Here is a 22,101-nt window from a genome sequence, read left to right as displayed (position 1 = left end):
TTCCCTTGACTGCTGTACCTCCTGCATCCCCAGCAGTAGCCCAGTTTCTGGGTGGGACATGCCGTGGGCATGCCAAGGCACCAGCAGTTCCAGAGCACAGTGCTATATGCAAAGCCTTCGCAATACACACACGGCACAGCAGAGGCAAGACAGAGGGCAGGAGGTCAGGCCAGGCTGGCTGCAGGCACAGGCTTTCAGATGCTGCCTGGGAAGTCAGTGCAGGGGTGGAGTGCTCAACCAAGGGCAGAGGTCAGGGCGGGCAGGGAGACGACTACTGATGCTCATCTCCTCTGGCAACCAACCTCCAAGGACCAGTTGTGCCACCCTCGGCGCCCCAGCATCAGGTGCATGCAGCCAGCTCAAGAGCAGGTGATTTCCAAGTAGAGAGTGGAATAGGGGCCACCAGGGGCTAGGATGAGGGAGAGAAGGAGTTGAGTAAGAGGTCTCAAAGTCCAGGTAGACAAGATGGCTGAGCTCTGGTGTGCCACAGCACAGTGGGGACCTCAGTGTATAGTGACTTTTTGCAAAATTATGAAGAACTGTAAGACAGGAGTCCAGACATTTGCACCCCCAAGAAGAGAGGCGCCTACGGAGATGGGAATGCTGACCACCGCAGCTGGATGCCTACCATTGCACTGTGAATGGAAGCCTCACATGCTATGCTGTGAACATACTTTAGTGTCACGTGTTCATTTCATTGAAAGCCCGCGTGTCCTACAAACGTCACCAACAGGGTACAAACCTACTCTAAAATGACCACTGAGGCTTGTGTAAATCCTCCCTTGTGTGTGCTAAGGAAACTGCCTACTAATGAACTTGAAATTTGCTAGAAAAGTGCTTTGACATTTCTCATTTGCTGCTGTGCTTTACAAGTCCTGAAGTTGAGTTTGTGGGTCACTCTCATGGTACTTAGTGCAAAGCTGGGTTTCACCCCACAGCTGGTTGTGACCCCTGAGAACCAAAAGGACTGAGATTCAGAAGAGGGAGCATGGGGATGCTCAGGGGGTGCTGGGACACCCCAGGACATCACAGGAGGTGTCAGTGGGGCTATGTCAAGGGCAGGCTGTCCCCACGCACTCACTCGCCATCACTCCTTCTCTAAGACTGTTTTAGAGGAAGGCAAGGAGTATCAGAAAAGCCAGTGGTTGGGATTTCTAGGACAGCTCCTAATAATATAAATCACCCAGACTTGATTGGAAGATGATGTAGAATTGTGACTCAGCATCCTTTTTCAGCGTCTCTTGACCAAAACCTGGCCTTGAGGGATACTCAGTGCTGCTCACTGTCTTAACGGGCATTTTGCTGAAGAAAAAGGAATGGCAACTCATTCTTGCATCCCCAGGTTGATAGAATGTATAGGTTAATGTAAGATAGAATGTGTGAAAGTAAATCTTTTAAAAAGGCATTAAGCCAACATGGTGGCATGGTAGGCTCATCCACCCATTACTTGTGACCCTAGCATCCCATAGCAGAGAGCTGGTTTGAGTTCTGGCTGTTTCATTTCTGATCCAGCTCCCTGCTGGCATGCAGTACAGATGATCACCTGGGTGGGACTCCAGGATGAAGTTCCAGGATCCTGGCTTTGGCCCGGCTCAGCCCTGGCCTGAAGGTCCATTTGGGGAGTGAACTAACGGATACAAGATTCTGTGTATGTCTGTGTGGGCGGGGGGAGAATTCTGCCTTTCAAAAAATATGTTTCAAATAAATAAAGGGACATGATGAGGGGCATATCAGGGTAAATTGCCACCTGGCCTACTGGCTCCAGCTACTCAGCTTCCAATCCAGCTCTTTGCTAATGCTGCTTGGGAGAGTGTACCATGGCACAGGTGTTTGGGCCTCTGCCCTCCTTATTAGAAGACCTGGATGGAGGTCCAGGGTCCTGGATTTGACCTGGCCAAGTTCTAGCTATTGCCACTGCCTAGAAGAGTAAATATACAGATGGGAGTGCTTTACCTTCCAAATAAATAAACAAATCTTAAGCAAACAAGTGAAAGTTGCATGATGTGAGTCTGGTAGGTATTCAGGTCCCGGTTACAGCACTAACCCCTAGTGGGAGCTTTGGGCAAATCACCTAAGTGGGAAAAATAATGACATCTCTTCTCACACCATTATTGTTGCCTGGCACAGATAAGCATTACTGAAATGCTGTCCTTTTCAAGTGCACGGCAGACACAGAAAGTGAGGCCCAGAGAGGTAAACTGAGGCACCCTCACAACCTTGCAGTGACAGGCAAGATCATAGCTGAGATCTTTAAATAGCGTTTAGTTCTGTGATTACAAACTTAAGAGAACCCCGGATCCAAACTGCCCTCTGAGTGGTTTCCTGGGACCTCAGGCCAGGCCTCACCCTCCAACCCTATAAAGAGTGAAAACCCATCTTCCCAGCTCTCTTCCCCTGACCCGGGCAGCCCTGCTGGCCCACCACCCCAGACCTCACTCTCCTAGGTTAGTCGTCTGGTGACTTTTCCAGCTGGGGTAAACTCTCCAAGTCAACACACCTGGAAGTCAGTCATGTTGGATCAATAACCCCTTGCCTCTGAATAACCATCTCAGTTTTCCTCCGGGATCAAATTTGGGGTTTGAGAAATGAAGAATTTTTGGAAACAAGGGCCATTTCAGTAAGTGCGGTGAGCCAACATGTATGTCTGTCAAGGAAGATATGAGAAAAAAGTAGACGCTCCTTCCATCCGCTACCACCAGCCCTTCATAAAATTAGACTTTTTTTTTTAAGACTTATTTTATTTTTATTGGAAAGGCGGATATACAGAGAGGAGACACAGAGAGGAAGATCTTCCGTCCGATGATTCACTCCCCAAGTGAGCCGCAACAGCTGGTGCTGAGCCGATCCGAAGCCGGGAACCAGGAACTTCTTCCGGTCTCCCACGCGGGTGCAGGGTCCCAGGGTTTTGGGCCGTCCTCGACTGCTTTCCCAGGACACAAGTGGGGAGCTGGATGGGAAGCGGGGCTACCAGGATTAGAACCAGCGCTCATATGGGATCCCGGGCGTGCAAGGCAAGGACCTTAACCACTCACCACTGCGCTGGGCCCATAAAATTAGACTTTCACAGCACACCAGTAGAAGCACATGACCTTGGCATCCAGCCCAAAGGCCATGGTCCTTGTGCGGCTTGTGTGTCCTTGTGTGTCCTCCCCAGGGAACAGCCCACTCACTGCCCCATGCCCACACTCCAGGCACACGTTCTTGAGAAAAGGTGATAGTGAAGACCATTGGATTTGTGTAATTCAGCAAACAACTCCCCCTACTCAGGGTGCTTCCAGTGGGAAAAACTGACTTTCTCCCGGAAGTGCACTCCGCAGCCCAGCCTCTCCAGCCCTGGGCTTGCTCCTCTCACCCTGCCCAGGTTTCCAGCAAATTGACACTGCTTTCTCTTTTTCTCTCATCTCGGTTGCTCTCGGCAAAGATCTGGCTTATATCTCAGCGTGCCTCTGAGTGTGTTCCCCTACCCTACAGGACTTAGTGCTGTGACCTCGGATGCTTATTGTAAAGGAAGTCATTGTGACACCTGCTAATGCTGTTTCTTCCCTATCAGAACTCCCCAGAATATTTCGGGGAAGAGGTGCTTCTTGGTGATGCTTAAATTCCATTAAGGGGTCCAGAGACTAAGCTGCCAGTTAAGAATTTAGAGGCCGGGACTAGTGTTTGGCACAGGGGTTATAATGCTGTCTGATGTGTCCATACCAATGCCAGTTCGTCCTGGTTCTGCTTCTGATCCAGCTGCCTGCTAATGCACACCCAGATGATGACTCAAGTACTGTGGTTCCTGTTATCCACACTGAAGACCCAGGTTGGGTTCTGGGATCCTGGCTTCAACCTGGCTAAACCCCACTTATTACCATTATTTGGGGGGAACGAACCAGCAAAGGAAGACCTAGGTGTCCACCAAGAGTTAAAACCATAGTCTGTAGAAACTCCTGTCTTCTAGACAGCGGGGGATTGGGGAGAAGAATTTGAAACATAAGACAGAGGAGTAGCAGCAAGCCAGCCAACAGAGTTTGATGAGGTCATGCAATCAACAGGTGGGATGGGCAGCTTGTCAGAAAGACTTAGAGGATGCTCAATCTAAATCCAGAAACTGGAGTTTATATGGACACGGGGCCACTTATCCCTGCTGTTTCTCCTTCCCACTCCCTCTTTTGAGCTATTGCTGGACAAAGAGCTTTCTGGGCATGAAATTTATTCTAGGGTTTTATTGCCCAGTTTTATCTAACCTAGTAGTGCCAACAGCCCACCTGTAATAGGGTCAGGAGGCTTTTCCTGGATGTCTCCAGGCTGAGACCACCTGTGAAACTAACAGGGACATGGCAAGGTTTTGATGTTCAAATGCTGCTCTGCTTGCCAGGCACGCTCTGAGGGCACGGGGACTTCTTGTCTTGTCCCCTTGACCTCCCCAACACACGTAGGCTAATGGACATGTCCCTGTCACGGAAAGTACACAGCCGTGGACGCATCATGGAAAGGCTCGTGGACGGGAGCTCGGAGCAACCAAAAGGTGGAAAGAACCCAAATGTCCATCAGCTAGTACACGGGTCAATGAAATGCAACAGCACAGCCATGCAATGGAAGGTGTTTAGCAAGGAAGAGAAATGAAATGCTAATACATGGAGCAAAACAGAACCGGGAAAGGATGCTCAGCGAAAGACCCTGATTCTGTTTATGTGGAATATAAATGAATCTGTATGGATAAAGTGACCAGAGTAAGTCCAAAGAGACAGAGGTAGCTTAGCATTGACAAGGACTGAAGAGAGGGGGAAACTGAAATCAGAGAAAGGGTTTCCCCTTAGAAAATGGGTTTATTCTGAAATTGAACAATGGTAGGAGACTAAATTGTATACTTCAGAGTGATGGGTTTTCTGCCATATAAATCATGAGGGTACTTCAAAAAAGGTCATGAAAACCCCACATGATAAAACACACACATACACACACACACACACATCCAGGGCCTGGCGCAATAGCTTAATGGCTAAACCCTCACCATACAAGTGTCAGCATCCCATATGGGCATCAGTTCATGTCCCAGCTCCCCCCATCCAACTACCTGCTTATGGTCTGAGAAAGCAGGGGAGGACGGCCCAAAGGCTTAGAACCCTACAACTGCATTGGAGACCTGGAATGAAGCTCTTGGCTCCTCGCTTAGGATAAACTCAGCTGCAGCCTCTGGGGAGTGAACCAGTGGATGGAAGATCCTTTTCTCAGTCACTCCTTCTCTCTAGAAATCTGATCTACCTTTAAAAACCTACATCCAAACTTCAAATTTATGATATCTTTTTAAGATTTGTTTATTTCATATAACTTATTTTTTATGATGTTTACATAGTTGATTAGGGTGGGAAGGGTCGAGGGTTAGGGTAAAGTGGGCGAGACCACTATACTCAAAGTTTATTTTTTTTTCTTCTTCAGGTGTCTTGGGGAAAGTAGAGGGGCAAGCTTTTATTGTTTTTCCACGAACTTTTTGAAGCAACCCCACATGCCTTGGGTGAATTATGTCTCATTAAGAAAAAGAGAGATGTCAGGGAATGGCAGAATCCAAGCTGGAGCAGCCATGGGAGCAGCGTGGCAGGGTTGGCATTGGGTGCTGTCTTGGTGGGGCCTTGGGTGAAGGCTGCAATGCTGCCCCATGTGTGCTGAGCAGGGCTGCGTGTCCCAAGGACAGATGGAGGGCCGCGCCTGCGTTTCCAGTCCCCTCGCCAAGGCTGCAAATGAGCATATCTGTAGGCGCCTCCAAGCGCGGAGCAGAGAAAGATGCTGAAAGCTGCGAACATCTCTGCTGCTTGCCATGCTAGGAGTGGAAATTGGCCACAGCTACCTCGAGAAAGAGGGAATTTGGGCAGGTGTTTGGCCTGACAGTAAAAGACAGCGGTTAGGATACCCATGTCGCTGCAGCTTTCTGCCAGGGCAGACACTGGAGGCAACAGCGAGGGTGCCAGTGGTTGGAGTCACCGCCCGTGGGAGAGCTGCATGGAGTTCGCCACTCCCAGCTCCCGGCTCCAGGCTGACCAGAGGCCATTGCAGACATTTGAGCTCTCTCTCTCTCGCTCTCTCTCTCTCTCTTTCTCTCTTCCCTCTCTCTTCCCCACCCCGCTTTTCCCCTTCCCTCCTCCCAAATAGGTAACATTAAAGAGATTTTATTCTGTAACTTATCACCAAAGCGCATGTCCCCTAAGCCATGACAAAACATGATCACCTAACCATGGAACACAGCTATTCTGGGACAAAGACAATCTTATCTTCAGAATAGTTGTAGAGGGTCCAGTGCTGTGGTCTAGTGGCTAAAGTCTTTGCCTTACACGTACTAGGATCCCATATGGTCACTGATTCTAATCCCAGCAGCCCCACTTCCCATCCAGCTCCCTGCTTGTGGCCTGGGAAAGCAGTCGAGGACGGCCCAAAGCCTTGGGATCCTGCATCCGTGTGCTAGATGCAGAAGAGGCTCTGGGCTCCTGGCTTCGGATCGGCTCAGCTCCAGCTGTTGCAGCCACTTGGGGAGTGAATCATCGGATGGAAGATTTTCCTCTCTGTCTCTCCTCCTCTCTGTGTATCTGACTTTGCAATAAAAGTAAATAAATAAATAAACCTAAAAAAAAAAAAAGAATAGTTGTAGAAAGTGAGGCTTGGCTTAATGACTTAATGGACCTCAGAGTATGGGTTCTTAACACTTCAAGAGTGTGTCTCCCACAGACAAGAAAGAGCAGTGACGTGGGTCGAGTGATCCTGTGCTTCAGTTCCCAGGCTGTCCCTTGGTCACCTGCTGCCGTGGCCATGTTCATTCTGTACAGCCAGTGTGTGACCTGCATCCATTCTGTCCTAGAATGTGATACAGTCAGAACATCTGGAAAGCGTGAGCACATTGAAATTTTAACTGCGAAGTGGGATTTTTGAATACCATTTTCGGACACGATTTACCTGTCTATTGACCTGTGTATTTATTTGTTTGAGAGGTGCAGTGAGAGAGAGAGAGAGAGTGGTAGAGAGAGGCGGTGATCTCCAGCCACTGGCTCGCTCTCCCAGTGGCCGCAGTGGCCGAGGTGGGGTCAGAACTCCGTGCTGGTCTCCCATGCGGGTGCAGGCACCTAAGGACTTCAGCCGTATCTCCTGCTCTCCCAGATGTGTTCACAGGATGTTGGATGGAAAGCAGAGCAGCCAGGACATGCTCTCCAATGGAGCACGCCAGCGTTGTAGCTGGTGACTTCATTCACTGTGCCACAATGCCAACCCCCTTAAAAGAAACGCAACTGTCATAGGAAGTCAGTGTATTAGTCTGTGTGAGTTCTCTTGAATTCATTCAATATATAATAGTGTCCTGGATGCACATAAATGTTCTTTATATTTTTTTTTAATTTATTTAAAAGGCAGAATTACAGGGCCCGGCGCGGTGGCGCAAGTGGTTAAAGGTCCTCACCTTGCACGCCCGGGATCCCATATGGGCGCCGGTTCTAATCCCGGCAGCCCCGCTTCCCTTCCAGCTCCCTGCCTGTGGCCTGGGAAAGCAGTCGAGGACGACCCAAGGCTTTGGGAACCTGCACCCGCGTGGGAGACCCGGAAGAGGCTCCTGGCTTCGGATCGGCATAGTATCGGCCCGTTGCGCTCACTTGGGGAGTGAATCATCGGACGGAAGATCTTCCTCTCTGTCTCTCCTCTCTGTATATCCGCCTTTCCAATGAAAAAATAATAAAAATAAATCTTTAAAAAAAAAAAAAAAAAAGGCAGAATTACAGGAAGAGCTTGAGGTCTTCCATGCACTGATTCACTCCCCAAATGACCCCAACAGCTGGGCCAGGCTGAAGCCAAGAGCTAGGAGTTTCTTTCAGATGCCCCATCTGAGTGACAGGGGTCCAAGCCCCGGGTCACCCTGCACCGCTTTCCCAGGCTACTAGCAGGGAGCTGGCTCGGAAGCAGAGCAGCTGGGATTAAAATCAATACCCATATTGTATGTCTTCATTGCAGGTAGTGGCTTACTCCATTTCAGCCACAATGCCGGCCCCTACGTGTATGTTCTTATGGCCTTTATTTAAAGTCAAATTTGTCTTTATCCTTATTATTTAGATTTGCAAAACTGCCTGTGTTCCTGTTTGTGGGCACTGCAAGTGTTTTATCAACTCTGAAGTCTCTAAGTAGGTAGATCAGATGTCTCAGTGTTAACCTGTGGCATAATTCCCCATGTCTTTTAATCCTACCTTAGCAATCCCTGCCAAAAGTTTCAGATGGTTAAAAAAAAAAAAATGTTTTAAATCTCTCAGACTTCAGTCCCCTGGGTGGAGAGTTCCAGTGGCTTTCCATTTGCTATCTAATTTTATCCTCACACTTCGATGAAGGAAAGGATACCCAAGTGGTCTCTTCCGGGAAGATCGCCCCAGCGTCTGATGAGTGGTCCCCTCCTCTGGATCCTTGCTAAAGGCTGTGAGCACTGGGACTTTCTAATTTTTTCTAAAATTCAACAACAACAACAACAAAAATATGGAATTGCATTACAGTTCATTTCAGTGCAAAAAGTATAAGAAGTTTTCAAAAAGTTTATGGAAATGGACATTATGAAAAACTTCTGCATTAGATTTCAAAAATGTTTGCATGAAAATGCACTTACCTTTTAGTTCTATTTTCCTTGAACTTTTTGAATTACCTTCATGTATGTATAGTAAAATATAACAGACAAACCACTGGACTTGTGTCATAGCAATTCAAGCTGCCACCCATAGACCCCCTAAGTCCCAGACAGCCACAAGTTTGAGTCTTGGCTGCTCCACTTCTGATCCATTTCCCTGCTAATGGCCTGGGAAAAGCAGCAGGAGATGGCCCAGGTGCTTTGCATCCCTAGCACCACTCAGGAGACCCAAGATGAAGCGTCCAGGGTCTCCGGCTTTGGCCTGGTCCACCTCTGATCATTGTAGCCACCTGAGGAAGGAACCAGTACTTCATGGAAAATCTCCATCTTTAGCCTTCGCCCAACTCTGACATTTGAATTAATAAATCAATTTCAAAAACAGAAATCCCTTGATTTTTGATGCATTAGATCTTGTGAGGAATGGAAGCCTCTGCTATGCAGACCCAGCTGTAGTAGGTCCATAATGAAGGAGCGTGTGGTTGTTCTGATGTAAGGGGCAGTGAGGAGCCCAAGCTCAACCGTGGACCTTGCGTGTCTCCGTACTGGCACTCTGTTGGCTCCGGACAGCCAAACAGGTTGTGCTTCAAAAACCTGTGCCAGTTTCCAAAGCATGTAGCAGCAGAACTTACAGCAAATACCTAAGTAAAATGATGTCTTGTCAGAAAAAAATAGATTAAAGCAAGGTGTTGCCTTAGAGTAGAATTTATCTGAGATGTTGTCTGGTAACTTACTGAGCTCAAGCAGACCGTGGCCATCCTGTGACAAACAAAGCTGGCATTCCACGCTTGAGGGTGACAAGGTGCACCGCCCAGGCTACAGGGCAAGGGAGGGTGTGTAAAGGTTCCCAGTGTGTGTGCGTGAGGAGTTGCAACTGGTAGCAAAAATGGGGGCTTTTTAAAGTTAAGGAGACACGCCAGAAATGTTCTTCCAGTTGCGTTCTCAACAGTCCCCTACAACTCTTCATGGCTCTTACGTGAAGTCGGATCAGGATTGTTATGATACCACTAAAATGAGTTAAGTTTTTGTTCACTTATTTTTCTATTTTTTCTTTTATTTTGACAATCTTTACATAGTTAATTAGGGCACAAAGGTTCAAGGGCTACAAGAAAGTGGGTAAGACTATCATTTGCACAACTTTTTTCTATATCTAGGGTAAAAGGGGAGGTAAAGAGAGTAGCCCCACCCAGTCTCCCACCCCCACTTATTTTATTTATTTGAAAAGTAGAAAGAAGGACGGAGCTAACTCATCTGCTAGCTTAATCCCTAAATGGTCATAACGGCTGGGGCTGAGCCAGGCCAAAATCAGAAGCCAGCAGCAGTTCAAGCTGCGTTGCCCACACAGGTGGCGAAGACCTAACTGCTTGAGCCATCTGCTGCTTCTCAGGGTACATAACAGCAGGAAGCTAGGATAGAGAGCAGAGCTGGGACTCACACTCAGGCACTGTGATGTGGGGTAACCCAAGAACAAAAAGATAAATAATCCAATTTTAAAATCAGCAAAATGTCTGAATAGACATTTCCCCAGTAAAATAGACAGATGGCTGATAAGCTTTGCAAAGATGTTTGAGCATCTTTAACCATTAGGCAAATGTAAAACAAACCACTTTCCAATCACACAGATGGCTAAGATGAAAAAGTCAGATAAACACAGATGTTGGTTAGGAGGTAGGGAAACAGGCGCTCCCATTATTGACGGGAGTGTGAAATGGTGCAGCCACTTTAGAACACAGTCTTGTGGATCAAGAGAAGTTAGACGTGGGGTTATCGTATGGCCCAGCAGCTCCACCCCTAGTTATATCCCAAGAAAACAGAAAAGTACATCCACAGGAAGTTCTGTACAGATGTTCCAAGTTGCATGACTCACAATACCACAAAGAATGATGAACAGGTGTACAAAATGTAATGGAACCACTTTAATGGATGCAAATGTGGTTTAATTGTAAGAGAGTGAGGTAGCGATACATGCTACAACAGATAAGCCTGGAGAGCATTGTACTGTATCAGTGTCAGACGTGAAAGACCACATGCTGTATGATCCCGTGTGTGTGAATAGTCCAGAGTTGCCCAGGGCTGAGGAATAGAGTCAGGAAGTAGTGTTATTGGATGCAGAATTTCTCTTTAAAATGAGGGAAATGTTAAGACAGTGTTGTTGAGATGGAACCAAAAATAATAATAACAATAATAATAATAAATATCCATGAGATATAGTTCCCACTGATCTTTGTTGGTGAGATGTGTCTCTTGTAGGCAACAATTTTTTTTTAATCCGTTCTCGTAATCTGTGATGATTGATTGATAGATTTAAACCATTTACACTCAGGGTTACTATGAATGGGTGGTTCTTCACTGACTCATAGATCATACAGGAGCATCATTTTGTTCAAGAAGGTTCTTGATTTTCTTTTTCATTTCTTCAGTGATGCATGAATCATGCAGTAGCATGTTATTTAACTTCATGGCATTTTAAGTTCTTTTTTGCTTCCTGTTGTTGGTTTTGTTTTGTCGCTTTCCGTTGAAGGGGATGCACAGTAACTGTGTAATGGAGACTGTCATCTTCAGATGTGAGGATACAATGCAATGTGCATCTCTACTACAGGATCAAAGATGGACTCCCAGTGAAACTGTTAATTCTAGCTTGACAATAGGATGCTGGACTCTCTGCCATTGTCCATGCCCGCAATGATGGACGTAGGACTATTTATGGAGAACTATGCTATAGTAATAACATAGAGGAACTCAGGCGGGGGAGGAGGGGTTTGGGGAGGAAATAAGGGAAATCCTAGGGCCTGTGGAACTGTATCATAAAATGATAAAATAATTTTAAAAAGAAGTAATGAAAAGGCTCATAAGAAAGAAGAAAATATAAAATGAGGAAAATGTTGACAGTAACCATGGAAGTGGCTCTACAGCTCTGAATATGCAAAATAGCCATGGGCTTCAAATCACAGCACTTCAACTTGAAGTCGCACTTCAAACTTGTTCAGGTTTAACTTGGGCTCTCTCAGAAAAGCTAATTTGGAGCCTGCTGATCACTTAAATCTACTTAATCTCGTGTAGTATGAATTCTGCTTCCTTTGGGTGCTGCCTGTACTACTGAGAACAGTCGCTACAACAGCCTTAACTGTTCAAATTTTAAATGTGCTTACTAGTCTCTCTTATCAGAAAAGAAAGAAAAAACAAAGATAAATAGAAAAGCAAAAAGAATTGATTTAGAGTTTTCTAACTGAAACTGGGCCTTCCATTTGTAAAATTATATTTGTGAAATTTGACAGGTATTTTCTTTTTTTCTAAAAAAAGATTTATTTGTGCTCACTTCGGCAGCACATATACTAAAACTGGAATGATACAGAGAAGATTAGCATGGCCCTTGCACAAGGATGACACGCAAATTCGTGAAGCAGTCCATATTTTTTTTTTATGAAACTGTGTCATAAAATGAAATAACTGTAGTTTAAAATTTAAAAAGAGGGCCCAGCAGCATGGCCTAGCAGCTAAAGTCCTCACCTTGAACGTCCCAGGATCCCATATGGGCGCCGGTTCTAATCCCAGCAGCTCTATTTCCCATTCAGCTCCCTGCTTGTGGCCTGGGAAAGCAGTCGAGGACGGCCCAAAGCTTTGGGATCCTGCACCCGTGTAGGAGACCCGAAAGAGGTTCCTGGTTCCCGGCTTCGGACCGGCATAGCATCGGCCGTTGCGCTCACTTGGGGAGTGAATCATCGGACGGAAGATCTTCCTCTCTGTCTCTCCTCCTCTCTGTATATCTGCCTTTGTAATGAAAATAAATAAATCTTTTAAAAATAATAATAATAAAATAAATAAATAAAATTTAAAAAGAGAAAATGCGAGGTAGCAATAGCAAAATGGGCAATAAAGCAGTTAACAAGCAACAACAACAACAAAAGATTTATTTTCATTTGGAAAGCAGAGTTACAGACAGAAGGAGAAACAAAGAAAGAATTTTCAGCCGCTGGTTCACTCCCCAAATGGGGGCAGTGGCAGGAACTGAGTTGATCTGAACCTAGGAGCCAGCAGTTTCCGCCACGTCTCCCACGCGGGTGCAGGGGTCCCAGGACTTAAGCCATCCTCTGCTGTTTTCCCACGCCATAAGCAGGGAGCTGGATGAGGAAGTGAAGCAGCTGGGATATGAATTGGTACCCCTATGGAATGCTGATACTGGCAAGCAGAGGCTTAGCCTGTCCCACGACTGTGCCAGCCCGGAAAGCTGCATTTTTTAAGATAGGCAGCTGTCTTCTGATAAGTTTATATCAGAAAAAGCGTTCGTAAATGGAAGGAATGAAAACCCTTCCTGAGCATAGTGAAATTGCTTTTTTACACCAATATCTAGTGACCCCATCACGACTTGGTGTCCACAGAAAGTGATCTTTGAAAATACAAGCTTCGTCTTGCAAGGATATCAACTTGGGGCAAAAGCAAACACGACTGTTTGCTTCCTAAAAATTTTATTCTCATGCGTGGGATGCGCTTGTTTCCCATTTTATTTGATCTAATAAAAAAAAAATGTGGTTAAGAAAATGGAAGTAAAGATTCTTTATCCAGCTGTCGGAGGTGGGAGATAATTGTGAAGAAGCTGCTACACTATGACTTTGTGCTGAGATACCAGGCAGTGACTAAATCTATCTGCTTCTAAGATAAGACTCAGATTGTTTTGCCAAAAAAGGCAATGTATTGGCCTCTGTTGAACGTGTTTTGTGACACCTCGGGTCTATAGTACAAGAAGACACTCAGTGTGAGTTGGGCCTGGGTTGGAGGGGAAGTTTCTCATTTCAGTTCTTCCCCCGGAACACGGAGTGAGCTGAACAACTCCCTGTCGGACCGTCCCACGGTATCCACAGGAACATCCAGATGTTTGGTTCCCTTACACAAAAGGCCATGGCGTTTGCAAATAACCTGCAGTCCCATAAACTTGATATTCCCTCCAGATTCCTGATCAGGACTGGCACGGTGTGCATGCCATTACAGCACATGCTGGACCATGCTGTCTCAGGAATAGTGACAAAATAATGCAAGTTTGCTCTCCAGCTGTTTTCTTTTCTTTTTTTTTTTTTTAAGATTTTTTTTTTTTTTTTTTTAATTACAAAGTCAGATATACAGAGAGGAGGAGAGACAGACAGGAAGATCTTGCATCCGATGATTCACTCCCCAAGTGAGCGCAACGGCTGATGCTATGCCAATCCGAAACTGGGAACCAGGAACTTCTTTCCACGTCTCCCACGCGTGTGTGCAGGGTCCCAAGGCTTTGGGCCGTCCTCGGCTGCTTTCCCAGGCCACAAGCAGGGAGCCGGATGGGAAGTGGAGCTGCCAGGATTAGAACCTGCGCCCATATGGGATCCCGGATGCGTTCAAGGCGAGGACTTTAGCTGCTAGGCCGCGCCGCCGGGCCTTCTCCAGCTGTTTTCAATCTGCAATTGGTGAAGTTCCCGGACACTGGGGATCTGTGTGTCTGGACTCTCGGAAAGTGCCCCTCACCTTGCAGTCCCCAGGCCGTCCTCCATACATCGTGAACCATCCTCTCCATGGAGAGGACCGGGGGAGGGGGAAGCGGGGCTTGGGTAGCTGTGAGAGATCCACACAGGGTGGAGAAGAGAGGATTGACCCCCAGGAGCTCCCAGGAAGCAGGAGCTTTGCTGAGCTATAAATGACACTGATGAATTGGCAGTGTTTTTGCACATCAATGTAATTGAAATGTAGTTGGCATTCAGTCCTTTTACCCCAAATTCAGTCCTGAAAAAAAAAAAAAAACACTTTCTCTTGCAAATGTGCGGATATCTATTATTAAGTGCTGTTTGGCAGATGTTATTTCGACGATTTTTTATATTGGAGACATGATGAATCATGGTCACTTAGAGAAGGAGAAAACAGCCTATTGGTTCCTGGAACATGTACGCCAGCATCCTTGCTGATTCAGTTTATCAAGAAAGCTCAGTCCGAAACTATAGAAAAACAAACGAACGAACAAAGTCTGCTTTATAGTGCTCATCCCCTCACCTCGTACTCGGTAATTGTGGAGCCCGTTTGCGAATTGAAAGATTCCAGCCCGGCACCATCAGACAACAGAGGAAAGTATCTCATGACTTGATTTAGAAGAATGTTAAGGTTAGTTAGCACTTTTCAATATACGTGCTTGGGTCCTCTTTAGACGGCTATTTCCAAGGAATCTAAATGCTGTAAGGGTACATCATACAAGCACAGAAGTCTTAAGCAACGCTCCGCCTGGGTACAGGAGTCTGTGCGTTCTGCAGGGAGGTGCTGGGGACACCTCTTTGCCATGAGGACTTGCCGAGCTGCCGAGTTCCATTTCCTGCGCTAGCTTCCAACATCACCCTCCCTGGTGACCAGGCAGGTGGACGTGTGTCGCAGCGCTGTTGTTGTTGCTAGACCTGTTGAGCCCGTGGATTATCCATTGCACTTTCTTCCCTCATACCTGAATTGAACCCAGAAGATTCTCAGGTGTGATCAAAATGGCCACGAGAGCAACGTCTCTTGATAATCACCCCGAAAGCTTTTCCTTGTGCTTGAGCCACGGGAGAGAAAGCACCCACCCCGAAGTGATGCTGAAAGTGGATTGTAAGGAAAGGGGAACTTAAAAGACCGGGCAAGGGACAGACAGAGACAGGTGAGAGGGGGTCATCAAGGGTAACGTCTCAGAAACTGACCTGGACCCCCCTCTCCAGGTGAGCCCTAGGGGGAGGAAGTGGGGACGGGCAGAATTGCATCCAGTCACTTGGAGGAGTTGAGGAATGGGTTTCAGACGTTTTACCCCATGTCAAAGAGACACTGGATGCCTGAGCGGGGAGCTCAGAAGAGAAACTTGTCTAAATGGGAAAGTAAGCATCAATAGCTCTACATCCCGCTGGGCACCATGGGGATGGCTGGGGTTGGCAGGCGAAGATGAGTGGGGAGGGTGTGCGGGGATCGTGGGCAGCGGGACTCGGTCACTGCTTCAGCAAGTGCAAGGAGAGCAGGGGCACCATGAGAGGCAAGGTCAGCCCACTGTCCTGCATTCCAGCCTGCCCTAAGACACGTCTCCTCAGACTCCGCCCTCTTCTGTCTGTCCAGGCGGGAGAGGAAGGGCTTCGTCTAACCTCGGTAGCTCCAGTGAGGGTGGCTTCTCCTGGCGACCGCTCTTGAGCTCCTGCAGCCTCTCCAAGCTCTCAGTGGAACAGTGGATGCGCCAGACGCTGCTTTGAAGTCTCAGGGGATCATCCTTCAGCATTCCTGCTAACTTCTTATTGGAATTCCCCTTGGCTTCTTTACTAGTCTCCAAGAAATCCATGGAATATAATTTTTTTTTAAGATTTATTTTTATGACAAAGCCAGATATACAGGGAGGAGGAGAGATAGAGAGGAAGATCTTCCGTCCAATGATTCACTCCCCCAAGTGAGCGCAACGGCCAGTGCTGTGCCGATCCGAAGCCAGGAGCCAGGAACCTCCTCCACGTCTCCCACACGTGTGTGCAGGATCCCAAAGCTTTGGGCCGTCCTCAACTGCCTTCCCAGACCACAAGCAGGGAGCTGGATGGGAAGTGGAGCTGCTGGGATTAGAACCGGTGCCCATATGAGATTCCGGGTGCATTCAAGGCGAGGACTTTATCCGCTAGGCCACGCCGCCGGGCCCCATGGAATATAATTTCTAACACAGATGTATGTTGTTGCCCCTGGGCAAGTTCATTGCTTCCTGTTTCCCGGCCTGTGAATTGAAGTTGCCACAAGATCCATGTCACAGGGTTGGTAAGGATAAAATGAGTTCATTCATGCAAAGTTCCCAGAACCAGCCCTGGTACAGAAATGCTTAATAAATGTGCATGACAATCTGGTCACCATCCGAGGGTCTCATGATTATGTCCCGAAGAAGCTCACCTAACTGGCACTTGGCCCTGTGACAACTAAGGAATGTGAACCAAAGAACTGATCTGCAAACTGGGGAAAAAAAAAAAAAAAGCCAAAGAAGGCCCCAAAGGGGGAGAGAAAGGGTTGGTTCTGAGCCCCCTGCTTCAGCTTCAAACAGATGGCATTCTTTTTTATTGATTTTGCACGCCCCATTCTAGAAAAGTTCCATTTGGAAAATAGGGTCTTATTGTTTAGCAAAGGAGAGACAAAAGGAATCCTGGCGAGGCTGCTGCTAGGGAGGATGAGAGCCTCACCCTGTGTTACAGTAAAGCCTTGCTGTGTGGAAGAGCACCTGCCAAGTGCGACTGTGCTGCCTGCTTCTACCCCGGATCCCATGCCAGGCATGCGCCCTGGGCTATGACTGCCCCCCACAGGGAACACAGCTGCAGCCCCAGGACAGGGGCTTGGCAAGGCTCCATGGAGCAGGACGGGAGGACCTCAACAGGCAGAGACGCTGTGGACAGCAGATGCTGGCAGCCGGAGCCACATTCACAGAGTTCCCACCCTGCCCCTCCTCACAAATAACGAGCACCTTCCGTGCTTCAGCCCACTTTGTTTTTCTTTTTTTAAGACTTCTTTTTATTGGAAAGGCAGATTACAGAGAGGAGGAGAGACAGAGAGGAAGATCTTGTGTCCAATGATTCACTCCCCAAGTGGCCACAATGACCGGTGCTATGCCGATCTGAAGCCAGGAGCCAGGAACTTCTTCCGGGTCTCCCACGTGGGTGCAGGGTCCCAAGGCTTTGGGCCGTCCTCAACTGCTTTCCCAGGCCACAAGCAGGGAGCTGGATGGGAAGTGGAGCTGCCGGGATTAGAACCGGCTCCCATCAGGGATCCCAGCACGTTCAAGGCGAAGACTTTAGTCACTAGGCTACCATGCTGACACTGCAACCCACTTTGACTGAAAGCCAGCGGGCAGAAATTCTGCACACTCCCTTAGGGAGAGCAGCAAGAAAATCACATCTTTAGAGTTGGTTTTAAGAAGATGCATGGGGTGGGCCCAGCGCCATAGCCTAGTGGCTAAATCCTGTGTGGGAGACCCGGAAGAGGCTCCTGGGTCCTGGCTTTGGATCGTCTCAGCTCCAGCCGTTGTGACCACTTGGCCAGTGAACCAGCAGACAGAGCTCTTTATGTGTCTCTCCTCCTCTGTGTAAATCTGCCTTTCCAATAAAAAAAAAAAAAAAATAAGTAAATCTTAAAAAAAAAGTGGTGTGGGGTGCAGCCAGCATGATGGCTCCCCAGACTAACCTTCCACCTGCAAGCACCAGCATCCTATATGGGTGCTGGTTCCAGTACCAGCTGCTCCACCTTCAATCCAGCCCTCTCCTTACGACCTCGGAAAAGCAGCAGAGTATGGCTCTGGTCCATGGGACCCTGCACCGGTACGGGAGACCCAGAAGCTCCCGGCTTCCAGCTCAGACTAACCCAGCTCTGGCCATCGCAGCATTTTGGGAGTGAACTGGCGACCTGAAAATCTTGGTCTGTCCTTTCTGTAAATCTGAATGGGCCGAGGAGCAAGCTGCCACAGGCAGGAACCCAGGGCAGGGTGCCACTCTGGGTTGGGTTTGATCTGCAAGCACAGGTGGCTCTCAGCAATGATGTCAGCCAAGCTTCTTAGGGCACACTGAGCCTTCTTCCAGTTCGTTCCTTCCGTTCTGGAGGAATCTTCCCCAAGACCTGCAGCTCACACTGCCGCCAGGGAAGATGGAGCCCTAAAAGGGTTTACACAGAGTTCCGACGGTCTCCACCCCCTCAGCCTGCAGAACCTGGGGGTGACAAGCCCCGCCTGTCACGAGTGTGAGTCAAGATCCTAGCATGCGTATAAAACATCAGAATCACGATTCCTGGAGAGCTCCCGGCCACGCTTGTTGGTGGCCGAGCCCAGCAGCCGCGGCACCGCTGCCATGACCGGCGCAGTGACCGACTCCTCGCCTCGGCCACGGTGCCGGACTCGAACCGGCGGCCGCGCGCGCCGCGCCCTAGCCCGCCCCGGCGGCGCCGCCTTCCGCCACGCAGGCCCCGCCCCGGCGCCGCGTTCTGACGTCACCGCCTGCGCCGGGCGCAGCAGAAGCAGGAAGTGGGACCAAAACAAAGGAGCGGCGGCCGGGAGGCGAGCTGCGTCTTCTCGTCCCGGTTCCGCGCCCGGCCGTGGCCGCCGACCCCGCGGGAGCGGTTGCGATCATGTCCAACATGGAGAAACACCTGTTCAACCTCAAGTTTGCGGCCAAAGAACTGAGCCGGAGCGCCAAGAAATGCGACAAGGAGGAGAAGGCCGAGAAGGCCAAAATTAAAAAGGCCATCCAGAAGGGCAACATGGAAGTGGCGAGGATCCACGCCGAGAACGCCATCCGCCAGAAGAACCAGGCGGTGAATTTCCTGAGGATGAGCGCGAGGGTCGACGCGGTGGCTGCCAGGGTGCAGACGGCCGTGACGATGGGCAAGGTGACCAAGTCGATGGCCGGCGTGGTGAAGTCCATGGACGCGACGCTCAAGACCATGAACCTCGAGAAGATCTCGGCCCTGATGGACAAGTTCGAGCACCAGTTCGAGACGCTGGACGTGCAGACGCAGCAGATGGAAGACACGATGAGCAGCACGACGACGCTGACCACTCCCCAGAACCAGGTGGATCTGCTGCTCCAGGAAATGGCCGACGAGGCCGGCCTCGACCTCAACATGGAGCTGCCGCAGGGGCAGACGGGCTCGGTGGGCACGAGCGTGGCGTCGGCCGAGCAGGACGAGCTGTCGCAGAGACTGGCTCGCCTCCGGGACCAGGTGTGAGGGACGCGGTGGGGGCAGCGGGGCGGACCGGACGCCGAGGCCCGTGGCCCTGGGGGAGTCGGCGGCCCGTGCCCCGGGGGTCCTCCGCCAGTGCCCCTGGGGGAGTCGGTGGCCCTTGCCCCTGGGGGAGTCGGCGGCCCGTGCCCCTGGGGGTCCTCGGCCAGTGCCCCTGGGGGAGTCGGCGGCCCCTGATCCTGGGGGTCCTCGGCCCTTGCCCCTGGGGGTCCTCGGCCTCCGCAGCCCGTGCCCCTCAGTGCCCAAGGCGCTTGTCCCTTGGGGTCCGCGGCCCTCTTTACCTGCGCTGGGAACGCCAGCCTCTCGCCACTCCCAGCTGGAGTTTAAAGTTCTGTATAGCTTGTGACGACGATGTGTATTTTTATAGCCGCCTTCTAACGACTAGCTAATTTGGTGTTTACAGATCGTTGGAAATCGAACAACGCTCTGGTTTCCGTGTGTTCAGTGTAAGCGGTACTGTCTGGGTTGGGAGATGCCGCCTGAACAACTCCGGAAGGGGAATGGGTGGTTCCTTTCATGCCTCGTGGGGCAGTGACTCAGTGACTGTAGGTTTCTGTGTATCCTTCATTTTGCTTGCCCCTCGGAACAGCACTGCAATTGACTATTGGTCTGTTCTCAGAACTTATACTAAAATGATCGGAGAATTCTTGCGCATTAACGCTCTGGTGCTGCCTAAGTTCTGTTCACTTCTCATAGCTTGAGGAAATGCCACCGAGCCTCGGGGGTCAGGAACAGTTAGGGTGCACTTTCTATTTACCCGTTGGTTTTTTTTTTTTTTTTTTTAACAGACAGAAGGCTTAAGGTTGGACAGTTTCGCTTCAAGCAACCCTCTCAGCACCTTGCTGGTTATTTTTCTGGCTCACACCTGAGTCTTAACAGACTGTGTTAATTAGCATGGCAGTCATATGACTCATTCTAGCATTGCCAAAGAACTGGTGATTGTCAATTGCTTCCGGAAACCCTTGGGACTCTGTGCGTGCGTGCGTGCTTGTGTGTGTGTAGGTTTTGTTTGGGTTTCTTTAACCAAAAGCAGAAATAAAATTAGAACTGCATTTTAGGTTCTAATTATTTGCTTTTTTTTTTTTCTTAAAGCAACAATTATTTAGGATACTTGATAATGCAGTTTGAAATGTTTTCTCCAGCTTTTGAGATCTCGCATATGACTCTAGCCAGCCGGAAGTCTGGGAAGAAAGGATAAGATGGAGTTGGAAGGACAGAGATGGAAAGAGACCCAGCTCTGGCACTGTGTGTCTTAACAGGCACAGGCAGTGCGTGTGTAGGCCCCACTTTCTCCCCACCCCCTCAAAACGTGGCCATTCACCTCACCAAGGACGCATAGTAACTTCGTCCTTTCCTTCACAGGAAGATTTCTCTACAGGAGAATTACATGTTCTAGAAAAGAATTATAGACTGTTCCACATTCTTTGAAACATCCATAATAACCAGGTGTTCACCATTGTAACATGTCTTCCCGTGTGGGTGAGTGTTCAGGAAAATAAAAAGGTGATCTGTATGCTGAGGAGGACAACCTCTGGGGACCTCTGACTGGAGGCTAGTCCGTGTGCTGGAAGGGCCACCCGTTGGTCACGGGCCCAGCATCCTCTCTCTAGAAGGCCGAGTGTCTGCTCGCACGCAGGTTGCATTGAAGGAGAGGGGCAGGAGCCAGCACCCCACCTCTAGACTGTAAATTCGCAACAAGCCTCAGAAACAGCTGAGTGGCGACACCTTTGGCAAATTTTAAATCCCTTTTCTAATGCAAATATTCCCAACAAAATATATTTTGTGAGATTAAACGATACTTGTATATGCTCAGACTTTCTTAAAAATGTTCACTTCATACTATATGGATGTACATTTTTATGAATCATAAAGGTTATTTTCAAAGGCACTACGGCCCCATGAATTATTTCCTCACTTCTGGAGTTGATAAAACACTGAAATGTAAATCATATAAATTTATCAAATAAATAAATAATTCTAAGCTTTACTGTGAATGCGCGTGCCTCCTATTTAAGAATTCAGAGCCAGATTGAGCTTGGAAAGCATCGTGTGTCTTTCCAAGTCGGCACTCAGGTCTCACCACCAGTGTGTGTTTGGTTGGCATGGCATGTTGAGGCCTGTTTCTTGAAGCCATGCCTGTTACTTCCTTAAATGTAATTGTTTCTTCATGACAAGTTTTGTTGCTGAAATTCTCCAAGGTCAAAGACATAGGGAAGGTGCCCAGAAAGGCTCCAGCTCCGAACAGGAAATGATTCCATGTTCCATGCAAGTGCTAGCACTGCTTTCAGCCATAGATCTGCCTTTGTTTGTCGACCTTCAAAGGCGCCATGTCTAGCATGTAGTTAGAACTGATGTGGGAGAACCTGAGTGGACTAGTGCGAGGATTTAACTCTTTCCCCCCCACACCGTTGGAAGGCTCTTGTGAGAGCTTGCCCTTCCCAGGCTCAGCCACAGTCTATCCTGCTGCCTGAGGGGGAAAAAAATTCCTAAGATAAGCACTGGCAGGCAGCCTTATTAACTGAGTATAGTACAGAAATCGGCCAGCCAGCCCCACTAGTGCAAATTTTGTGTGCAATATACACCATACCCAGGTAAGCTAAATCCCAGGCCTGACAGCAAAAGGCTGAGCAGACCCTTGTAATTTTGTTTTACAGATTAACTGACTGGAATTAGCAAACTGTTGGCTTCATTTGCCCAGGTGTGCTAAGTTCCTTTAAGAGTCAGACCAGTGGCTGTTTTGGTCTGGATTCCTACGGCTGGTACAGAACCCCGTGGGC

The 22,101-nt window shown here is 48.7% G+C and overlaps 2 protein-coding genes and 1 non-coding gene across 4 annotated transcripts in view; all 3 read left to right on the top strand.

Annotated features, from left to right (window-relative positions):
* Positions 1-22,101, top strand: part of LOC121165870 (guanine nucleotide-binding protein G(olf) subunit alpha) — a 146,347-nt gene that overhangs the window by 105,625 nt on the left and 18,621 nt on the right. The window lies entirely within an intron of this gene.
* On the top strand, positions 11,926-12,032 carry LOC121166188. Its single transcript, XR_005885352.1, has one exon. It is a non-coding gene; the product is annotated as a U6 spliceosomal RNA (small nuclear RNA).
* Positions 18,605-20,276, top strand: LOC121165871 (charged multivesicular body protein 1b). The gene has a single exon (XM_040994874.1). The coding sequence runs from the start codon at positions 18,710-18,712 to the stop codon at positions 19,307-19,309; it is 600 nt and encodes a 199-aa protein (XP_040850808.1). The 5' UTR covers positions 18,605-18,709; the 3' UTR covers positions 19,310-20,276.

This window comes from Ochotona curzoniae, unplaced genomic scaffold (assembly GCF_017591425.1).
Source record: "Ochotona curzoniae isolate NIBS_2020 unplaced genomic scaffold, NIBS_Ocur_1.0 contig_908, whole genome shotgun sequence".
Classification (NCBI taxonomy): domain Eukaryota; kingdom Metazoa; phylum Chordata; class Mammalia; order Lagomorpha; family Ochotonidae; genus Ochotona; species Ochotona curzoniae.
Note: the sequence above shows the minus strand (reverse complement) of the source record. Positions and strands in the feature narration are given on the sequence as shown.

Coding starts and splice junctions, on each gene's coding strand:
- LOC121165871 (XM_040994874.1), top strand. CDS start 18,710: ATGTCCAACATGGAGAAACACCTGTTCAACCTCAAGTTTGCGGCCAAA.